Genomic DNA, 21,632 nt, shown 5'->3' with positions numbered 1-21,632 from the left:
CATCAATTTTCAGTATTTTTTTTCGTAAATAAGACGATAAGGCATCCATATCCCATTGCATTTTAATATTCAATGATAAGCAATACCACACTTTTATTTTCAAAAGTCAGAATCCTATTTTTACTTAACAGCTGTGTACACAGCTAAATATTTACTTTCCATTTAATCACGCTATCAAACAAGGACCGACAATCTCTAAAATCCTCGACTACCAGAAATTTTAACGGCCACATTAACCGCACGTCGGTCCTGGCATTAAGGCAATATTGAAGAAGGTGTTCACTCGCAAATTAGTAGATCCAAACATACTGACTGCTGTAATGCTCAGTTTATGAGTTAAGGCGATTCTTCGTGGATGTACACGAGTAAATAATCGCGTAATCACACCATCTACCCAGCGCCGCGATCTGAATCCTCCGTCCACAGTGAAACAACTAGTTTCTGATCACAGAAAGACCTTCAGTAAAACGTCCATTCAGATCTCCATCTAAAATTAAATGTTAACGAAACGGATTCTGCGGGTAGTGAAACAATCCTTTACGTGAATCGGCCGTCTGTAAGCCGCGGGGTGCCCTTCGCTGTGAAGGGTGCGATCATAACGCCTGTAACCCGTGTTCGTTAAGTGATTAATCGATGTGATTGATCGGTTGAGGGGCGTGGTGACCCGGAGTCTAGCCTGGCGGGCGCAAGTCCACCGCAGGGGGGCGCCCGCACACGCACAGCTCACATTGGAGGCTCCAATTAACCCACACAGCCTCGGGACCGTGGAAGGAAAACCCACAGAGAGACGTGTCCCAGTTTCGGGAAACGAACCCAAAGCCCGAATTTTCCAGGCATGAGCGCCGACTGCCGCGCCAGGACCAATCCGATCAGTTTATAGCTCCTTTCCCATCACGAAACTGGGAGGGGGGGTAGGGAAGCATTCAGGACCCGTCGTTTTGAACAGTGAAGTCGGTCACGGAGGTGTTTTCCCTCCGGCGTGGAAGCTGGACACTGGGTTCTGAGGAATTCAGCCGCGGGGACAGACCCACGGGAGCCCACCAGTGTGACGCCGGAGCCCGCAGTTCGCCGAGGACTGCCCACGGATATGCCCGATTGCGTGCAAACCGGCAGAGAACCGCTTAGTGACCGCAGAGGCTGTGATTGTGCAAGACGCGAGTGGAGATCTCACTCGTGTAAGGTCTGATTTCTGACACACAGTACTGGTGATCATGAGCTTCACCACTACAGAAACGCGAACTACACGCGCGCTTCTTACCGGAGCGGTATCCTCACAGCTAGTGAAATTCAAGTACGGAAGAGGAAGTATTAATAGGACCACTTGCCACGAAACACTGGTCATTCATTGAGGATGCGCCAAGTTTCCAAAGTCGTGCAAAACCTCAGCTAACACACCGAGTTGCGGAGTAGTTGCAAATCCACGCGTTCGTGGTGCTGTGCACCTCTTCGTGGAACTACTTCCACGCAGTTCGCTCGAGAAGGGACTTGCCGACACCTGCTGTCCGTTCATACGAGTACAGGAGCTTATAAGCGCTTTGAGAAGCCACCTTTAAAGGCGCTATATAAAATAAAGTTTATTATTGTTATTATCTGGGGCTGTAGCCTGTGCCCAGGCGAAGGACGAATACAAACAGATCGTCGGCCTCCCAAGATCCGTTTAAACAGCACGTTTCTTTCTAAACCATGTGCCAGACTAAACCGTGTAATTGCTTCCCTGTTTACATTTCTTAAGGCTCAGAAACTACTTTTATTGGGCCACTTTGGATATAAAGGCATCAGGGCAACAGGTTTCTAAAGCTCCAACACTAGGACGTGCTGTACCAACACAAGCAGCCTGCCAGAGCTGACCACAACCTTTGTATAGCGCCTTTCATGACACCACCTCAAGCAGCTGCAACGCTGTTTTTACACTTCGGGGCTGAAGAGAGTCATCAGTGATGAGCACATTGCAAACTGCAATAGAAGTCAAATGCACACAGTAACCTGTAAAACCTCCTCATTTAAATGACAAAATAGAATAAATTTCCAGTATCCACAGCGCTACGTTCTGCGATTCAGAACGAGCAAACAAAACTTCCAGTGGGGTGAAGGGGCCCTGTCACTCTGTCAACAAGCAGGCTTGTGAATCCAGCTCTTAATCCAATAGAAATATTGCTCTTGACTTCTAGTTCTGGCCAACAAATACTACTTACCTGTTAACTCTGCCTGCAGATCACTTTGCGGCACTTTTGCAGCTAACCTGTACAAATTCGCTCGTATGCCGCATCAGTCATCACAGGGACTAGTGAGCAGGAAGGGCCGCCCCACGTGGCAGATCTGTGGGAACTCGCGCCCTTGTCCGTGGTGAGACCAGCGGGTTGTGATGACATGGAGACTTACAGTCCTTTCACAGAGGGCGCGATTTTGTGCTTCATTCGAGATGAATAAAAATGCTTCCAGGACGTCGCTGAATGAAGTTTGTTACCGGGATTTTAATAACGGGTCTGAGCAACCGGGCCTGCAGTTCCCCTTGGAATAGGGAAGCCCCCCCGTGTGAGAGCCCGCAGTGTAAGAGGGAAGGACACCGAGCAGCAGGTGAGCGAATCTCTACACAACGCAGCACGCGCTTGCTGGAACCCAGAGTATCTCGCCTCACCTGCCGAGCACAGTATCCGCAGGAGATCCGTTCCATAATGCTGCAGTTATAACAAATAACACTGCCATGTGACTGACTGTGAACAAAGGGTATATTTTATTGGCGTTCACCTATCAAAGTACATCACACGTGATCTGAAACATACAGAGAAATTCTACTTCAGTTAAGAACTGCTATTCACCTGGACACTGGGTTTCTGTACAGCTTAAATGCAAGTATTGCTGAGAGGTTCGTTTTTACAGTTTTGTCACCGCTACTCGAAAATCACTGCAAGGAAAAAAAAAAAGTCACAAAGGGATCAAATCCACAATAGGACAGCTCGATCCGAAAGGCGGAATGGCTCCGTCCCCCAGGAAGGAGGTGATAATTACTGACCAGACACGGACAATCTGTCTGGGCCCGTCCAGGGGAATATTTTCACACAGCCCAGCCTATACAGGAAAGAACCTGAAACGTGCTTGCTGGGAAACGCGCAGGATAAACTCAAAAACGTCTTCTGCTACAACAGAGCAAGACAAAAGAAGTCGCAGCAGGAGGAGAATTTCTGGTGGAACACTACGAAAAAGACACCGCAGTTCTACGTTTTGTCACAATTTCATGTCACTCTATTGCAAAAAAAAAAAATCTTGAACTACTGGAAGAAATCTGTTACTTTTAGGGGGTTGAAAATTGTGCAGGATCTTGGTAAATATTAAAAACAAGCTACACCTAAAACGAAAAAGCAGAATAACTTTACCAACAGCTCCACACACAAGTTATTGTGACCGACGTCTTCGTCAGTCTTCCTCGTCTCTCCCCACGGTCTTCCGGAAGTTCTTCCGATTCACCTTCCGGCTGGCGTTGAATCCCACCGCTGCCACCAGTGCCTCGGCTTTGTCCCCACGGTCCTCCCCGGCCCACTTCCTCTTCCTCGCCCTTTCTCTGGGCTTGGCCATCCTTTCCTGCCCGGCGTCGTTCTCCTCTTCCTCAGGCTCTTCCAGGTGGAGCAACCCGAATTCCTTCTTCCCCCCGCCCTCCTTCTCCCCCAACGGGCCACGTCTCCCCCTTCCAGGCGCCTCCTCGGCTCCCGGCGCGTCGTCTCCTTCCCCCTGCCCCTCGGGATTCCCGGGAGCATCCAGCGGCCGGCCGGGTTTGGAAAAGACGATCCTGCAGCCGGAGCTGCTGGAGTGGTCCTGGTTGAATGCCGGAGTGAAGGGCTCCTGGTTGTCCACCGCCCAGCTCCGCTTCCTCCTCTGCTGCAGGGTTTCTATGTACTCCTGGGCCACAGCGGCGTTTTTCGCGCTGCTGGTCTCCGGCACGTCTTCCAGGCTGTACTTGGTCCAGCGCTCCGGGTTCACCAGGTAATCCGGCACGGCCTTGGAAGACGAAGAGTCGGGGGGCGTCTTGCTTCTCGCCTTGGGGGCGTCTTCGCCGCCGTCCCTCTTCCTGCTGGCCGGCGGCAGCGGGCGCACGAAGGTCCGGTCGATGAGGTTGTCGTCTCCCAGGGAGGGCATGGCCAGCTTGGCGGCGCTCTCCAGGCAGTCGAAAATGCTCTGGCTGCGGGAGGAGAATCCCGTGCTCGTGCCCTTCAGCTGGAAGAAGGGCCCGCGGGGCCCGGCGGGCTCGGGATGTCCCGGGGCAGCCGGGTCGCCCTCGTCCGAAGAGTCGCCGCTGGAGGAGGAGACCACTTCCGGATCGAAGTGGGGCACGGAATCCTCAGGGTCGGAGTCGCTCAGGGACACCGTGTCCGAGAGGACGACGGCGTCGCTGTCGGGAGATTTGCTGGTCACTACGTCCGACATATCGCTCCCGTCTTCCTTCTCGCACATGGTCTAGATGTCGGTGTGTGCCTCAACGGCTGCGAACAGGGACTTCCAAACACCCAGAGAGCTCACCGCCTGGAACAGGAAGGGAATTTCTGTGTTAATAATATTGTCAAGATATTCACTGCACAATGCCGGCTGCTAGGCCAGAGTGGCAGTAACACTGGAGGTGTTATCATCTGCAAAGCTGCGAGAAATGAACTGAACCCAAGGTATTTTAACATCATTTTGGCGGGTCCTGTACGGGGAATTTAGTGCGTCCATAATCTACACAAATGAGATATACTGAGGAATGTCAAGACCATGTAGAAGCTACTGTTGCCTTAATGATGTGTAAGAATAATGGTGGATGGATGCTGCACACTGGTGGTGGTGGAGGGGATCCCCATTTCCTGTAAAGCCCTTTGAGTGGAGTGTCCAGAAAAGCCCTATATAAGTGTAAGCAACTATTATTAATTTGATGTCCGATAAAAGGAGTCTCCCAAAAAGCTAGCAACCCTCACATGCACATGCAATTAACTGCTACCTACAAAATGGGCTAGATGTCAAATGGCCTCCTCTCCTTTGTAAACTATCCCCCGTTCTTTCAGTAACATGTGCAATGAATAATGTGGTGCACACTGTATAAGAAATGGACCACTAAATTCTGGTGCCCCCAGGCCCTGCATACATGTCTACCAGTTACTGGAACCACACAACAGAGAGCAACAACCTCACTGGTCCGTATATCGGTAGTAAGCTCTAGCAGGCTACGCTGGGGACCCCCGTGGAAGGAGAGGACGAGGGTGCATCGACAACGAGCCGCACCCCCCCCCCCCCCGCGCCGGCTCACCTGTTCCTGCGACTGCAGCAACTTTCCGCTGTCCGGGTCAGTCAGAGCCACCAACCTCTGCAGCTCCTCCACTCTGAAACGTACCGGGTGAACCCAGGCACGAGCAAAACATTCAGCTTTTAGAACACTTTAAGGACGTTTCCAGACAGCAAAGACGACCGAGGACGGGGGAACTGTACACCGGAAACAAAAGCACAAAGATCAGACGCCACATCCCGCGGCTCTAAAACCACTCCGAAGTCGTCACACAGATCACATGGCGCGTGCATCCTCTGTATGGGGGGGAAAAACGCCCTTTGTGGTCTGGGAGTGCAATCGGGATCTTTTCCACTCCACTGGCTGGAGAAGCAGGCCGGGGCAGCGAGTGTACACATCTTCACTGAGACCAGCAGCTGTCGGAGGTTAAAGAGGAGACAGCTGCTGTGCTCAGGAAAGACGACAGGCGACCGATTTCCGCAGAGAGGAGGAGATCGACGGCAGCAGAGCTTCAGAGGGTTTGGAAACAGGACTGGCGCTGCTGCATGAAATTTGATCTCATGCGTGTAATCTTGCAAGATTGATCAACTGCTCAATGTGTACACTTGCATTTTATTTTTTTGTGAAGATAACGCTACTGAATCAAGGATTAGAATCAACTTGGAAACTACAGTGTCCTCTGGTGTGTGAGATCTCTGAGGGAAAACTAGAGTACTGCTGTAGGTGGTGTTGGTGGACCAGTAGGCGATGCTCTTGCCTCTGGACCTGAACTTCCCAACCAGTGTTCCTATGTGGCGATCATGGTGCCATCTTTCAAAGGGGCTGTTAACCTCACTAATGACCCCAGGGCTGTGTGAGAGAGGAGGGGTGCTCACACTGCTGTCCTGACTCTGGGCTCTACAGTCTGGACAGTAAACTGACTCCTGACTGCTGGGTCACTAGAGACCCCAGGGCTGTGTGAGAGAGGAGGGGTGCTCACACTGCTGTCCTGACTCTGGGCTGTACAGTCTGGACAGTAAACTGACTCCTGACTGCTGGGTCACTAGAGAGTTTGTGAAAAGCAAGGGTGTTAACATAGTGTCCTGGCTAAATTATACTCTGGTACTATACAACCTCCTTCATGTAAAGCTCCCCTTTAATTGGCAAATGTGAGCAATTTTCCCATTTTCTCTACAGCACAGGGCCCATGTGCAATCAGTTTAGATGTCATGCAGAGCTACGAACTCTGGGAAATGGAACATCCGGGACATGAGGATTTGGGATTTTGCAGGCGCCGGCGGGGAGTTTGAAACCTGGCACCTGTGGAACTGCAAGGCGGCATCTTACTGGAGGTGCAGACTCACAGGTTCTGGGTGCTGGCGAGGATGGTGCTCAGTTCGGACAGGATGCCAGCTTTAAGAGAGCGAGAATCGGCGCCCGTCTCTTCCATGACGTTCCGGTCGTGCGTTCAGCAGCCAGTCAGCCGGGATCTGGGAGAGCGAGGAAGGGGACAGAGAGAGAGTGGATTGGGGGCCCTAACAAAGTACCTGGCCGTTTGATGACTGAACTATCTGGCGCCCTCTAGTGAGCGTCCGTGTGTCCCATCATAACGCATCGAACATAAAAAACAACAACAAATGAGTCAACAACGACCTGAAAACGCATGAAAGTCAAAAACTCATCGCTTCAGTTTGCGATCTCCGAGATTTTTAAGTGGACCTAGGGTTACCGTATTCCTAAAATAAAAAAACGAGGACACTCCGTGGATTGGGGGGAGGGGGGGTTGTATGTTTAAGAATCTACCAAATCTGGGATTTATATATTTCAACATTCACGCAAGACACAGGGGGTGTCGGAGGAGATATCTGCACCAGTAGATATTTATACTGGTACTAGAGACCCTGGTGAAAAGGAAAAGGGGTCAAATTCCTCAGGGCCGAGATTTAAGAAGCAGAGGAGCAGGCCAGGAAAACCCGGACCTTAGTCTTGCGTGTTTCTGCACGGAGAACAAGCTACAAGACGCATTAGGAACTGAAATATCTTCGCCTTGTCTTCACTACTCGTGTTAAACGGGAATCCTTAAAAACAAGGCGCCGGGAAACGATTGCTCTCCGTGTCTGAACACATTTAAAGGCACGACGCTCGGACATTTCGGCTGCTGTATCTGGCACTGCATCCCTGTCCGTCTTCCGGGAGCTGCAGACATGCGCCCGAACCGTCGGATTCCGCTACAGTCGCCACAACCACGAACGCATGGACTGCGTTTGGGGTCGTAAAACAACCCCGGATCCCAAAAAGATCAGAGTTGTTATTTTCATAACAGAAACTCCCACCACCCCTCCATCTTACCTTTCTTCCCGCGAAGTCAGGTTATTCTCTGCGCTACTGCATGCCGGATAGTGTAGTCTTTCACTGACGTAGACCCTTATTGCCCACAATCGAAAAACTACAACTCCCAGTTTCCAAGAGCAAGCGGAAATCCTGTAGCAGGTGGGGTGGGGGCTGTGTTTGTGGTAAGTAGTTAATGAGCTTCACGCTGCTTAGGTTAATGTGAGTGCACGTCTGGCGATGGTGAATCTAGTGTTACAATTAACTTGTCCCGTGCATGATATTGTATTTTGTTGTGGTTATATAAAAATGTGTATTTTTATCCCTTTGCCTTTTCCAATTGCTACATGCGGGTACAGGAGACCTAACTCTCAGGGGTCTCTAGGGGGCGGAAGGGACACGTTTATAAAAGCAGAACAGCTTGTTCCGATTCTAGATGGAGGTTAAACCTTTGAATAACTATTTTTTAAAAAAAAAACAAGTCATTGCTGAGAGATTTGTGTATTTATGTGAGTGTCAGGGTGTATTGTGAGCAATCAAGGGGGAAACGCTGAGATAATGTGCCAACGATGGAAAATATAACTTTTTAATAACCCCTCTGCTCCTACTGTATTCAGGATCCCCATCTACTGTCTCCTCTCACTGTGTGTTCTCATTGTGCATATCTTGTTTTTTTATTGTTGTTGTTCTATAAAGTGCCTTAAAAGGCCACCTTTAAAGGTGCAATATAAAATTATATTATAATATAAAATGCTGGAGCTCCGCAGGTGTGAGCCTGGCCAGTACCTGGATGGGAGACTCCTGGGAAAGCTGAGGCTGCTGCTGGAAGAGGTGTTAGTGGGGCCAGTAGGGGGCGCTCACCCTGCGGTCTCTGTGGGTTCTAGTGCCCCAGTATAGTGACGGGGACACTATACTGTAAAAAGGCCCCGTTCTTCAGATAAGACATAAAACTGAGGTCCTGACTCTCTGTGGTCATTAAAAATCCCAGGGCATCTCTCAAGAAGAGTAGGGGTGTTACCCCAGTGTCCTGGCCAAATTTCCCCCTGGCCTTTACCAGTCATGGCCTCCTAATAACCCCCATCTCTGAACTGGCTTCATCACTCTGCTCTCCTCCCCACTGAGAGCTGGTGTGTGTGAGAGGACTGGAGCATCATCCAGGTGGGGCTGCACACTGGTGGGGGTGGAGGGGATCCCCATGACCTGTAAAGAGCTCTGAGTGGAGTGCCCAGAAAAGTGCTATATGTGTCTAATAGTTTTTAAATTTTTGTTTGGCATTTAAAAGTGTCTTCTGAATCTGCAACACCCCGTGCAAAGTTTCACGTTTGCAGTGGAGCATCATTAATAAAATTGCATAATGAAGAATAATTGATTATAATAAAGCTTTTTCCCCCAAAGCAGCTCGCAGATAGGAGGTCAGGGGAACCATCTCATGCTCTCCAGGCTGACGCAAAGCAGAAGCCACAGCACTCAGCAGCCTGAGGGTCTACCCACAAGACACCAACCTGAGTTGGGACAAATGCTGCGACGCTTTTTATAAAAAAGGACAACAAACTCTCTTTTTCCTATGAAAACCAAGCTATTTCAAGGTAGACAGAATGATCCTAACACGTTTTATACTAGGCTTTTATTGAAAGTGTACTAACGTAGTCTCACATGCTAATTTGGTAACATCAGTACCATTGATTGTAACAGGCTGGAAAAAGTAGTCAAATTAAGTAGCACATTAACTGGGGCAAATCAAATCACCTTAAATACCCTCTACAGGTAGAGGGTGGCAAAGAAAGCACTGTGTATTGTGGATTGTGTTTCTCAGCCCCTCCACTTTGAGTTCACTCTTCTGCCTCTGTGTCCCCAGGTGTGATACTAATAGACACAGGAAATCTGTCATCCCCACTGCAATAGACATATACTGTAACTATCTTCTTCCTTATCTTGCTGGAACACTGTTGCACTGACTTCTTTGGAAAAATGTTGTCTGCCGTTGTGTTGTTATGTTGGGAGTGTGCTGTGTGTGTCCGATGGGACAAATAAAGCTTGAATTTAATTAAGACCAGGGCGAGGAGTGAGAAACTGCTTCACTGTCAAATATCCAGGACACCAGGGTTAACATCCCCTCTCTTCCAAAGAGCCCTGGGATCTTCAATGACCCAGCAGAGTTTAACGTCTCGTCTGAAGGACAGCAACTCCTACAGCACTGTGTCCCCAGTCGCCATACTGGCTACTGGTTTGGAGGTTGAGGGCTAGAGGGAAGCGCACCCCCTTCTGGTGTGACCTCAATACCACTGTCTCATCAGAACGAGAGTCAGTCTGAAGTCCCCAGAAAGATGGGTAGCACACCCATGTGTGTGCTTAGCCTGAGCATCTGTGAACGGGAATCAGTGTGCTGGATCATTTGGTTTATTCTTGATAATAGAATAACTAAACCATTGAACCGGTTAAGATGGAGCCAGCTGGTGTTTTCTACTGTTATAGCCTGAGTGATCTTGGGATCTTAATCTAGATTGTTTTCATAGAAAGAATACAGATTACTGCCATTTAACTAGTCTTAGCATAGGAACAGTTTACATACAACTGCAGTCTGAACACTTCTGAAATCTAGTCAGTAAGAACAAACTCACTCTTTGCAAGAGTCCTTACTGTGTTCCACAGTGAGCAGGTCCAGAGTGGTCCTGCACTGCTGGGCGAGGTGTGCTTTAGATTAGCGCAAAACTGGGCTGCTATTGACGGAACTGGGGCGATAATTTGACGAGAGGGGAGGCCGGCTCATTGGGTGGCGTATCAAGCACCGCCTGAGCGCCCTCGCTCTGTAACCTCAGTGCCAGCCCTCGCCCTCAGCTCGGAGACCAGCCGCGGCTCCACTGCGCCCACAAACCCCCAGTCTGCGTGCGCCCCGCACCTCGCGGCAGCTACAAGTGGGTTTTCAGTACCGGGGGCCAGGAATAGCGCGTGCAGGAGCCCTGTGCCACGCCCCGGCCTGGTGGCGTTCCCAGAGGGAAATGAGAAGGCAGGGATAAGATAATTGGTACTTGAGCTGGGAACCACTTGAAAACGAAGGGAAGGGCCGAGTGCTGCTAAATTTGTCCTGATGGGAGGTCTGGGATCAAAACTGCAATTCAGAGGAGGAGTAGGAGCAGCTCGGGAGATGCCTTTAAGGAAGGGGGTACACCCCAGCGCCCGTGCGAACTCAACTTTAAGGTATCTCACTGCGCTGGCCCCTGTGCTGGGCGGATCACTGGGGCGCATGGAGTGTGTTCGCGTTGGAGCAGAACTGACAGGAAGCACCGATTCTCAAAATGTGTGTGTGTGTGTGTGTGGGGGGGGGGGGTCGGGAAACCCTGGGGTCCCCTGAAGACCCCCCAGAGGAAGTCCCCGAAAAACCAACATGTTCACCATCATAGAGATAAAGCCAAGTGGGACAGGTGTTCCCCGGTTAAGCTAGAACACACAGACTAGATGAATGCACTGTGTGTGAAGACGTGCCCTAAATATTCCCTTCCCAGTGATGCATTTTGACATTGACCGTGTCCGTGGCTGTGTCTTAATGTAGGGTTCTTCTTAAAATAGTCAAAAACTGGGCTGGCAAGTCCGAAGGTTTATTCTTGAGAAACAATTTCCTCTCTGTGTGTATTGTGGGTACAGATTTGTGAGCGATCACAGTTTTGTTCCTTGAACAGCCCTTTGTACCACATTGCAGTTAAATGAGGACTCGTTCTTTATCCAATCGAAGTTACATAAAATAGCCCCAATTTGTGCAGCTCATTAGAGAACATGTCAGTAACTAACAGTGCAATGTTGCAAAAAAAATACTAATAACATCTTGACGTACTGAAGCAGACACCGCCCTGGTGTGGAGAAGTGATCAGGGCTGTGTGCGACACTGTGGTTGAGTCCTTTAGCAAAGTATTTCACTCAGGCTGCTCCGGCACACAGCCTACTGCAGAAAGGGGCTCGGCCCTCTGGGGCCCTCCACTGCCCCATCGGGTTCAATAAAGGATTTTAATACAATACAACAAAGGAAGGTCAAGATCATAGGAACCAGCAAAAAATCAACAATATTCATCATCAATGGTGTCCTTGGTGCCAAATTTCCCCCTGGCCTTTACCAGTCATGGCCTCCTAATAACCCCCCTCTCTGAACTGGCTTCATCACTCTGCTCTCCTCCCCACTGAGAGCTGGTGTGTGTGAGAGGACTGGAGCATCATCCAGGGGGGGCTGCACACTGGTGGGGGTGGAGGGGATCCCCATGGCCTGTAAAGAGCTCTGAGTGGAGTGCCCAGTAAAGTGCTATATAAGTGTTAAGGATTTAATTATTAATTATTATACAAATACAGAAAAATATGGAGAGATGCCTAAGAACTCAAGACAGGTTGCAGATGAGGGGGAGGCCTGTGGGGTTTGTTGGATGAAACAAGAGCACCTTCACTTTTTGATATTTATCCTTCCCAATCTAAGACAGATCCAGCGTTGGGAGTAGATTGTGAAAGTGCACTTGTTTTCACTCTTCTGATGCTTGTGTATCACCAGATCAAAATCCTTTGGGTTTCCCAGGGCGATGTAGAATATGCAAGTCAGTAATGTGATCGGGCAGCTTGCTGTGCTGCAGACTGACACGGGTCTGGAGTTTGACTGTTAAAGTGCTCCTGCCATTGAGATTCTTAATTCCAATGGTTTTCCAGGTTCCCTCTGATCAGTAACAGCTCAGGAACCTCACAAAAATGGATAAAAGAGTCCAATTAATGTTGTAACTGGACCAATAACCTCCATACTTCACAGATTAAGAACGGATGGGCAACTCTAGTCTCCCAAAACAATAATAATAATTGCTTACACTTATATACTGTTTTTCTGGACCCTCCACTCAGAGCTCTTTACAGGTCATGGGGATCCCCTCCACCCCCACCAGTGTGCAGCCCCACCTGGATGATGCTCCAGTCCTCTCACACACACCAGCTCTCAGTGGGGAGGAGAGCAGAGTGATGAAGCCAGTTCAGAGAGGGGGGTTATTAGGAGGCCATGACTGGTAAAGGCCAGGGGGAAATTTGGCCAGGACACCAGGGTAACACCCCTACTCTTCTTGAGAAACGCCCTGGGATTTTTAATGACCACAGAGTGAGGACCTCGGTTTTATGTCTCATCTGAAGGACGGCGCCTGTTTACAGTATAGTGTCCCCGTCACTATACTGGGGCATCAGGACCCACACAGACCACAGGGTGAGTGCCCCCTACTGGAGACCGGAGGTCTTCAGCATCACTTTGTAAAAACTGGGAATTTTTTTTGCTTTCAGTGTGTATGGATCACAATATAGGGACGCCTAACCAAGAGCAGGGGTAGGGACCTCCTCAGCAGCAAGTTTTAAGGGTTCAATCATCAGTTTATAAAGGACCCGGTACAATTAAACTGTGACAAATCGAAGGGTTTATTGAAATAAATAATTTAGAGTTCATCTGGCAGATAAATCTGAGGACCCTTCGGTGCAATAGGATCATGTTTCCCTTAATCGAATAATTTACTCGCTCGAGTGATCAATAACTAATCCGGAGCTTTAACAGAAACGGGTGATATACAGTGAAATCCACGACAGGTCAAGGGGCTATCAGAGACCAGGGGTCGATAGCCTCGGTTATGATAATTCACGGTGTCCTAGCACAACTGCGTGGATATAAAACGCTACTTTTATTTTTCAAAGACGCTCAGCTATTTTGAGCACCAGTGCGGTTTCGCCGATTGAAAGCGCTTGAGAGGCTCTCCGGCCACTCCCCTTTAAGAGCAGGATCTTCGCCCGTTCAGCGCAGCTCGGCGCCAGACTCAGCGGAGAGGAATGTGACAGGAGCCGCGGTCAAGAGCTGCTGTGCGAACCGGGGCTGATCCACGGAGACCGAGCCGCAGGCGGGACTGCGGGACTGCGGGGCTGGGGTCGGTAACGGAACCGGCGGGCGGGTGTTCGGCTGCCCCCCCGTCTCCTTGTGCCCAAAAGACCCCGACAACGGCCAAGATGAATCGGCTAGCGGGGAAGACGAAGGACGAAACTTTGATAGAGATGCAGAGCGCGTCGGACGACCAAAGTGGAGGTGAGTTCAGAGCTGCGCGGAAGCTCATCCTTTCGACATTTCTTTGTGTCTGCTGTACAAATCACGGCTTGTACCAACGCTTCGGTCGGGGATGCCGCGATACTTCCCCTTATTTGGAGTGGCGCTGGAGCATTTTGTCTGAGCAGTGGGCTCCTGAGCCATACGGGTTCCTCCCCCCACCATCCTTCCCATCCACAGCACGCTCGGGGCTCCGCGCGTACTTCCCGGGACCGGCTCGGCACCGCCGGGAGCCGAGAGCCGGGAGAAGCCGGGACGTCGCTGCGCCCCAAGAGGCAGATGCGGCGGCGGGTGTAGAGAGAGAGAGATCTAGCCGAAAACAAGTCAACGCTGACCGAGGTAGAATCTCCTACAGCCTACCCCCCCCGCCTGGGGAAGAGAAGCCACATCGTTTCTTTCCCCGTCTCGGGTTACCGTGGTCGTTGCTGTCCTGACCGAGCAGACGTCGCTTACGCGTCGCTTTCGTGTGGCTGAACCCGGCTGCGGGCCCCTCCTACCCCCCCGGCCAGCCTGGATAACGGCGAGTCAAGCCCGCTGGGAAGCTGACGCAACTGTCTGTGGGCCCCTGGGGCTCCAGAGGCGCGGGGGTGGCGTTGCGGAGTTTCGGGAAATACCGTCTCTCTCCCTGAACAGGCCAGGGCACCCCTCCTCATCCCAGCGGGGTGGGGTGGGTGGGGGCTGTCCCCGGGATGAGCAGGCGGAGATGGGCGGTCCGGTGGGATTGGTAGATTATTCCCTGTCCGAAGCCGGCCCGTACTCCGGCTGCACCCCTGAAGTACCAGCAGCCCCCTCCCCCCCCCCTTTTCCTGAGCCCCCCCGGACCAGCGGCGACTGCTGCCTGGCTGGGGACATCCTTTGGCCCAACCGGCCTCCTGCAAATGACACGAGTGGAGGTCCACGAGAGAGAATTTCCGTGGGATGCGGATCCGGGACACCCTCGTACAGGCCTGGTACAGCTCCCCCCCTGCAGAAAACCGACAGGCAAGCTGCTCTTCCAAGAGGACAGGGAGCCGTGACACAAACAGACACAACGACACAGAACGACAGTCTTTGAAGCTGGTGGTGTCGTGTGCTTGGTTCTGTCGTTTTCTTGGGCGCTCGCTCGGCTCACGGCGTCCTGTCGGTACCGGAGCCACCTCGCCGGCGGTGACATCGGTCCGTTCCCGGTCCGTGCGGGATAAGAGCCCAGTGAGATCCGACACTCAGCGCAGGGGTGGAGGGGGGGATGAGGGCGGTCCTGGGGGAGACGGGCTCGTCCGCCCTCTCAGATTCTTTCATTGTCCGAAAAGCCGCAGTGCTCCTGTCCGGGTGCTGTTTTGTCAGCTGTACCTGTAAAGAGAACAAGCCCGGTATGTGATCCCTGCTTGGATAATAATAATAATAATAATTATTATAATAATAATAATTGCTTACACTTACACAGCGCTTTTCTGGACCCTCCACTCAGAGCTCTTTACAGGTCATGGGGATCCCCTCCACCCCCACCAGTGTGCAGCCCCACCTGGATGATGCTCCAGTCCTCTCACACACACCAGCTCTCAGTGGGGAGGAGAGCAGGGTGATGTAGCCAGTTCATAGAGGAGTTAAGTGGTTAATTACCCCCCCCCTTCCCCCAGAAAACCCGGGCCGTCGGGTCCGTACTGAGACCCTCGGTTCTGAAGCACCGCGGGGGTCAGCCCGAACCCGAGCCCCAGCCCCAGCCCGGCTGCGTGGGCTCAGCTCCTGTCACGGACATGCGTGTTCTTGTGCGGACATGTTTACCGACCTATGACTGGGACGGCCTAGACGATTCTTTTTTCAGCGCCCCTGAAACAGACTACTTTCTGAACCTGCAAGTGAAGGTGTACTATATACATTATCATACTCACACCACGTTCAGAAGTACTGCTTAGCTTACCCTGGCACCGTCCCGCGGTAATTGTACGACAAACTACAGACAGAACCCAGGCAATTGCGCTAAAACATATTTCATACGGTCCGTAAATCTGTCCAACAGCCCGAAATGTTTCAGATGGCTTTTACGCGATTCTTAGGCAAGCGGTTTAATTAAAGGTACGTGTCCGCATCAGCTCCGGCCGCTCCCCTCTTGATGAGCTTTACAATTAGCAGAGCGGGTCCCGGACGTCCCCTTTAACGGGGAACATTCGCCGACACAATGTTCGGAATTCCTGTAACCAAACCCGCGACCCCGCGCCCTCGCCCCTGAGTGGGCCTTTGCCAGGCAGGAGGAGGGGGGGGGGCAGTTTGTTTACTTTCGGCGAGCATCGACGGACTCCGTGGAGTCTGCAGCTGGAGAATCATTTGTAAGGCAAAATAATGAGTGGAGGTTCATTTGTATCAGCTAAGCCTTGGGCTGCAAAGCCCACAAAAGAGAAGATACTGCACACCTCTGCCACTGCACGAACCTTACAGGATGCTAGAATAGAGCACATTGTGTTTAGATTGCACACTAGGCCGTGCGCGTCACACTCAGTGTAGCCTAGATCAGAATGCACCACCTGCAGACCTGAATATCCAGATGAGCCGGGCCAGTGTAGCGGTTTGTATCGAAGGGCCGCTCGAGAGTGGATCGGACCTGGAAGAGGCAGGCAGATGACATCACCAGCCCAGCTACAGCTCCTGCACAGCGCACACTGCATCCAATTCCCCGCTGTTGAAGGTCTCGAGTAGCTAATGAGCCTGACTCTTCCCACAGGATCGGCAGTACCAGGAAGTGTTTGGGCTGCAGGGCTCTCTGTGGTGCTTCTGTGCGCAGTGCTGTGCTGTACTGACAGGCAGAGGAGGCACTGGTCTCTGAAGCTCAGAGCACTGACAGGGAGAGGAGGCACTGATCTCTGCAGCACAGAGCACTGACAGGGAGAGGAGGCACTGGTCTCTGAAGCACAGAGCACTGACAGGGAGAGGAGGCACCAGTCTCTGAAGCACAGAGCACTGACAGGCAGAGGAGTCACTGATCTCTGCAGCACAGAGCACTGACAGGCAGAGGAGTCACTGGTCTCTGCAGCACAGAGCACTGACAGGGAGAGGTAGGCAGAGGAGGCACTGGTCTCTGAAGCACAGAGCACTGACAGGGAGAGGAGGCACTGGTCTCTGAAGCACAGAGCACTGACAGGCAGAGGAGTCACTGGTCTCTGCAGCACAGAGCACTGACAGGGAGAGGAGGCACTGGTCTCTGCAGCACAGAGCACTGACAGGGAGAGGAGGCACTGGTCTCTGCAGCACAGAGCACTGACAGGCAGAGGAGTCACTGATCTCTGAAGCACAGAGCACTGACAGGCAGAGGAGTCACTGATCTCTGCAGCACAGAGCACTGACAGGCAGAGGAGTCACTGGTCTCTGCAGCACAGAGCACTGACAGGGAGAGGAGGCACTGGTCTCTGCAGCACAGAGCACTGACAGGCAGAGGAGGCACTGGTCTCTGCAGCACAGAGCACTGACAGGAAGAGGAGGCACTGGTCTCTGAAGCACAGAGCACCGACAGGCAGAGGAGTCACTGGTCTCTGCAGCACAGAGCACTGACAGGGAGAGGAGGCACTGGTCTCTGCAGCACAGAGCACTGACAGGCAGAGGAGGCACTGGTCTCTGCAGCACAGAGCACTGACAGGAAGAGGAGGCACTGGTCTCTGAAGCACAGAGCACTGACAGGGAGAGGAGGCACTGGTCTCTGAAGCACAGAGCACTGACAGGCAGAGGAGGCACTGATCTCTGCAGCACAGAGCACTGACAGGGAGAGGAGGCACTGGTCTCTGCAGCACAGAGCACTGACAGGGAGAGGAGGCACTGGTCTCTGAAGCACAGAGCACTGACAGGGAGAGGAGGCACTGATCTCTGCAGCACAGAGCACTGACAGGCAGAGGAGGCACTGGTCTCTGCAGCACAGAGCACTGACAGGCAGAGGAGGCACTGATCGCTGCAGCACAGAGCACTGACAGGGAGAGGAGTCAGAAAGTGAGGCCAGGAAAGGCTTCCCATGAGTCTGGAAGGGCAGGGTTCCCAGCAGTGCTGTGCAGCGCAGGGTTAAAAGTTCAGACAGCGAGGAGCAGAGGAGGCTGTGTGAGAGCACGTCAGAGAGGGAGCCTCCTGTTTCTCCCAGCGCAGGTCCTCCATGAGCACCGGGGACTCGAGGGCGGCTCGGAAAGACCAGCTGGAATACGTAACCGCTGATCAATCGATTGATCCTGGAGTTGACAGCCGGGACGAGCCTGCTGTGGTGCGCCGTGGCGACATCAGAGCCAGAAGGAGCCGACAGGCCAGAGAAAGACAGGCTGCAGGCCTAGGAAAGAGATTCGATTTTTAAGAACTCGATTTTCTTTTCACACATAAATACAGAGAAGCACAAAACAGACAACTTGACATCAACGTATAATACCTAGAACAGTATATGTGAACACAGCTTGTTAAGGTTAAAAAAAAGAGGCATCTGTTACATAGCAATAATTACGTTTGTTCTGCAAAGGAACAAGTAACAGGTTTATTCCATGCTGAAAAAAAGAAGAAAGAGAACACAACGTTTCGGCCGTGGAGCCTTGTTCTGGTGCATTTCTCCACATGGCATTTTGAATCCCTTCCAAAAAACACAAATGCCATTTCTTCTTTACATGGTAGTCAGTATCATAGGTTTGGGGATTCAGTCCTCTGGCCTCTATTTTCCACACAGTTTCTGCTTCCTCCTTCCCTTCTCTCCCCAGATCTCTGACGCAGTAGTTCTCTCTAATGATGTGTAGCGTTTCTCATCAGTTTTGATGGTAGCAAAGGAACAAGTAATAGGTTTATTCCATGCTGAAAAAAAAAGAAAACACAACGTTTCAGCTGTTTATTGGCCGCATACAGTTTCTTGTATGAGGAAGTTGTCTTGTCACAGACCCCAACTTGCTCTCCATGAGACACACAGATAGGGAGAGAGAAGCTGGGGGTCAGAGCGCAGGGTCAGCCATTGTACAGCACCCCTGGAGCAGCTGGGGTGAAGGGCCCTGCTCAGGGGCCCAACAGAGTAGGATTCCTCTGGTGGCTGCAGGATTTGAACCAGCAACCTTCCAGCCACAGGAGCAGATCCTGAGCCACAGAGCCACCACTCCGCCCTGCTAGAGACCGGGAGCTGGGTAGTGTCCACTTGGCACACCGGTCTGCCAGCTCGCACCCAGGACCCCTGGGGCCGGGCTGGGTCAAGGGCACTGCCTGGCAGGGCTTACCAGCCGGACCACCTCTCCGATACCCTCTGCACTGTGGGCTCAGCAGGGAGAGCAGCCATAAAGATGGCAGGCAGATAGGGGAGGGGTAATGTTTAACACACTTTATGACCTGCCTGGCTGAGGCGTCAGTTTAAGGAATTGTGTTAAGAGTTAGGAGATGAAGGCTGTGAACTCTGGGTCAGTTTGTGTCTTGTAAAAAAACAACATGTTATGCTAACAAAGCAAACTGTGGTTTTTAGAGGGGTAGTTGAGAGAGGTAGTTGATAGTGGGGTAGTTGGGAGGCGGGCTGTGTAGTTGACAGAGGGGTAGTTGGGAGGCGGGCTGTGTAGTTGACAGAGGGGTAGTTGGGAGGCGGGCTGTGGAGTTGACAGAGGGGTAGTTGGGAGGCGGGCTGTGGAGTTGACAGAGGGGTAGTTGGGAGGCGGGCTGTGTAGTTGACAGAGGGGTAGTTGAGAGGCGGGCTGTGTAGTTGACAGAGGGGTAGTTGGGAGGCGGGCTGTGGAGTTGACAGAGGGGTAGTTGGGAGGCGGGCTGTGTAGTTGACAGAGGGGTAGTTGAGAGGCGGGCTGTGTAGTTGACAGAGGGGTAGTTGGGAGGCGGGCTGTGGAGTTGACAGAGGGGTAGTTGGGAGGCGGGCTGGGATGTTGACTGGGGTAGTTGGGAGGCGGGCTGGGATGGTGACTGGGGTAGTTGGGAGGCGGGCTGTGGAGTTGACAGGGGTAGTTGGGAGGCAGGCTGTTTAGTTGACAGGGGTAGTTGGAAGGCGGGCTGTGTAGTTGACAGGGGTAGTTGAGAGGCGGGCTGTGGAGTTGACAGAGGGGTAGCTGACAGAGAGGCTGGGTTAGGCAGTAGCTCTCCAATGTAATTTGCCCCCCCCTGTACAGGGAAGAGATCAGACGCCCCCACGCCTCTGTGCTCAGCTTGTGAAAGAGCCCTCTGGCTCACCATGTGAAAAGCTGAGTGCAGTGTGGTCAAGAGACCCCATGTCCCCATGATGAGTGAGGCCTCCTGGTGTGGGTGACCTTGTCCACAGTGTAGACAGTGTGGTCTCTGGTGGCGTGGGCAGGGTGTAGGTCTGAGAGATTGTTCTGGGGGACTAGTGATTTTCAATGCCAGGTTAACGTTCTGCAGTACTTCAGAGGTAAAATAAGACAACCCCATCTCGTATCTCCAGAGCAACGTCCTCATATCGCTGAGAGGCAGGGGTGGAGATACCATCGCCATGGAAACTGACTCAGGACGTTCGATTTCCGCTTTGATGTGTGGATTGCAGATAGTGATTCAGTGTGCGGGGGATGGGGAAAGCAGGCAAGGTCTACAACCAGTGCTCAAGACAACCTCGTTTTTAACAAGCTGTCAGAGCTCAGAAGTAACTGTATCTCCCCTGTGAGCTCTGCCTCTTTCATGTTGTAACTGTGAAAACCTTTAGTTAAGTAACCGAACACTGATAGCGCTGATAGCGCTGCCCTTGAGCTAAGCGATAACTGTAATAATTCAGCCTGGATTACAGCTCTTGCGGCGCTCAAGTGTCACATTGTTTAGCAGGAGAGGTTTCCCGGTGAGGAACTGTAGCAGTTCAAACACAGATCAGGGGGTTGAATATAACGTGTGCAACGTCCTCACCCTTCGTCCGAGGACAACGATTCTCCTTCTGAAACACAAGACGACTCTCCCTGTAACACGGAACGATTCTCAGTGTGTAGTAGCCTGCAGTGCCACAGGCGATCTGTTCCTCGTGGCATGGAAGACCGCGGTCTTCTCACTGGAATGCCCTTACAAAGTGTTGTCACCGCTGCAGTGTGCTGCCCGTCATCTCGTGTGACTTCGGAGCTGAGGGATCTGGTCTTTGGGTTGTATGATGTGTAGTGTGAAGGTTAAGGATTGTTTCAGAATAAGTGGTGCTAGTTATTCTGGTCATGCCTGAAAATACAATATTGGAAATTCATACATTTTGCACTTATATAGTAAACCTAGACATACCGTTTGAATTCTCTTTTATGTATTTGGGTAATTTCACTTTTGACTGGAACTAAAGGATAGATAGATATATACAAAGAATTGTTTTAGCAACAAGTAAGAACACTATCATGATAATGTGGTTTACTTAAGATCCCCCAAAACTGTAACAGTGGATCAATGTTGTGAAGGAGATTTATATAATGGAAAAGATCACCTTTTCTCTTTGATGACCAGCAGAAAGGTGTAGCCTGGATTGAGTTTGTGGCCCCATTGAGACCGGATTCTGTTCTGTGAAAGAGGGTGAAACAGTGTCTTGTCTAGCTTGTTGGTTATTTGTTGTGTGTTTTTGCCGATGATTTTTTTAGATGTAACCCCCCATCCCTGCTGGCATAACGTAAAGAGTTCATTACATCTAAAAAAGAATCGAATCAAAAACTGAAAGATGAAAGCTGTAAATGATCTTACTTTGTATTGTGTATGCTGTATTGCTAAACCCTTTAAACTTTAAGTAAAAAGTTTTAAAAAACGAATACCTGGTGCCATTGGGCCCATGTTCAGACTGCAGGATGCGAGAATCTGCTCCTGCCTTTTTTTGTCCAAGTGCTTTGCTGAAATAATTCCTCTGAATTACACTGAAGCCACTAAAATGACATTCCAAAAACACATCTTCTGGGATCTGCTTTTTCCGTCGAGAAGGCAACTTGTAATTAACTGTCAATACTTAGATCGGTGATTAAAAAGTGGCGAAATGCTGTCTGGTACAAACTATTCTGCGCCAGGCGGTGATTAAGTGATCACCTGCTCTATCTCTTGTCCCTCTGTGACCAGTCCCCAGGAATCAAG

The 21,632-nt window shown here is 51.3% G+C and overlaps 2 protein-coding genes across 13 annotated transcripts in view; one reads left to right on the top strand and one right to left on the bottom strand.

Annotated features, from left to right (window-relative positions):
- Positions 1-2,708: 2,708 nt before the first annotated feature.
- On the bottom strand, positions 2,709-7,697 carry tssc4 (tumor suppressing subtransferable candidate 4). Of its 6 annotated transcripts, none has more exons than XM_088611563.1 (4): positions 7,574-7,697; positions 6,545-6,714; positions 5,270-5,442; positions 2,709-4,512 (listed from the first exon to the last, which is right to left on the bottom strand). In XM_088611563.1, the coding sequence occupies exon 4, from the start codon at positions 4,441-4,443 to the stop codon at positions 3,412-3,414; it is 1,032 nt and encodes a 343-aa protein (XP_088467689.1). In that variant the 5' UTR covers positions 4,444-4,512; positions 5,270-5,442; positions 6,545-6,714; positions 7,574-7,697; the 3' UTR covers positions 2,709-3,411. The 6 variants fall into 6 exon arrangements, with proteins under 6 accessions (XP_088467689.1, XP_088467688.1, XP_088467686.1 ...); XM_088611562.1 differs by having other exon boundaries at positions 5,270-5,342; XM_088611560.1 differs by having other exon boundaries at positions 6,572-6,714.
- A 5,601-nt stretch (positions 7,698-13,298) lies between these two features.
- Positions 13,299-21,632, top strand: part of ano5a (anoctamin 5a) — a 52,594-nt gene continuing 44,260 nt past the window's right edge. For 3 of the 7 annotated variants that reach the window (XM_088611908.1, XM_088611906.1, XM_088611907.1), the window contains exon 1: positions 13,301-13,622. In XM_088611908.1, the coding sequence (XP_088468034.1) occupies positions 13,547-13,622 (76 nt within the window). In that variant the 5' untranslated portion in view covers positions 13,301-13,546. Of the gene's footprint in view, positions 13,623-21,632 lie in introns of all 7 variants that reach the window. The other 4 variants (XM_088611905.1, XM_088611903.1, XM_088611904.1 and 1 more) reach the window with 3 other exon arrangements.

Source organism: Lepisosteus platostomus, chromosome 18 (assembly GCF_059453375.1).
Source record: "Lepisosteus platostomus isolate fLepPlt1 chromosome 18, fLepPlt1.hap1, whole genome shotgun sequence".
NCBI lineage: Eukaryota > Metazoa > Chordata > Actinopteri > Semionotiformes > Lepisosteidae > Lepisosteus > Lepisosteus platostomus.
Note: the sequence above shows the minus strand (reverse complement) of the source record. Positions and strands in the feature narration are given on the sequence as shown.

Excerpts from the sequence above, each read along its gene's own strand:
- tssc4 (XM_088611563.1), bottom strand. The coding sequence starts at position 4,443 with ATGTGCGAGAAGGAAGACGGGAGCGATATGTCGGACGTAGTGACCAGC.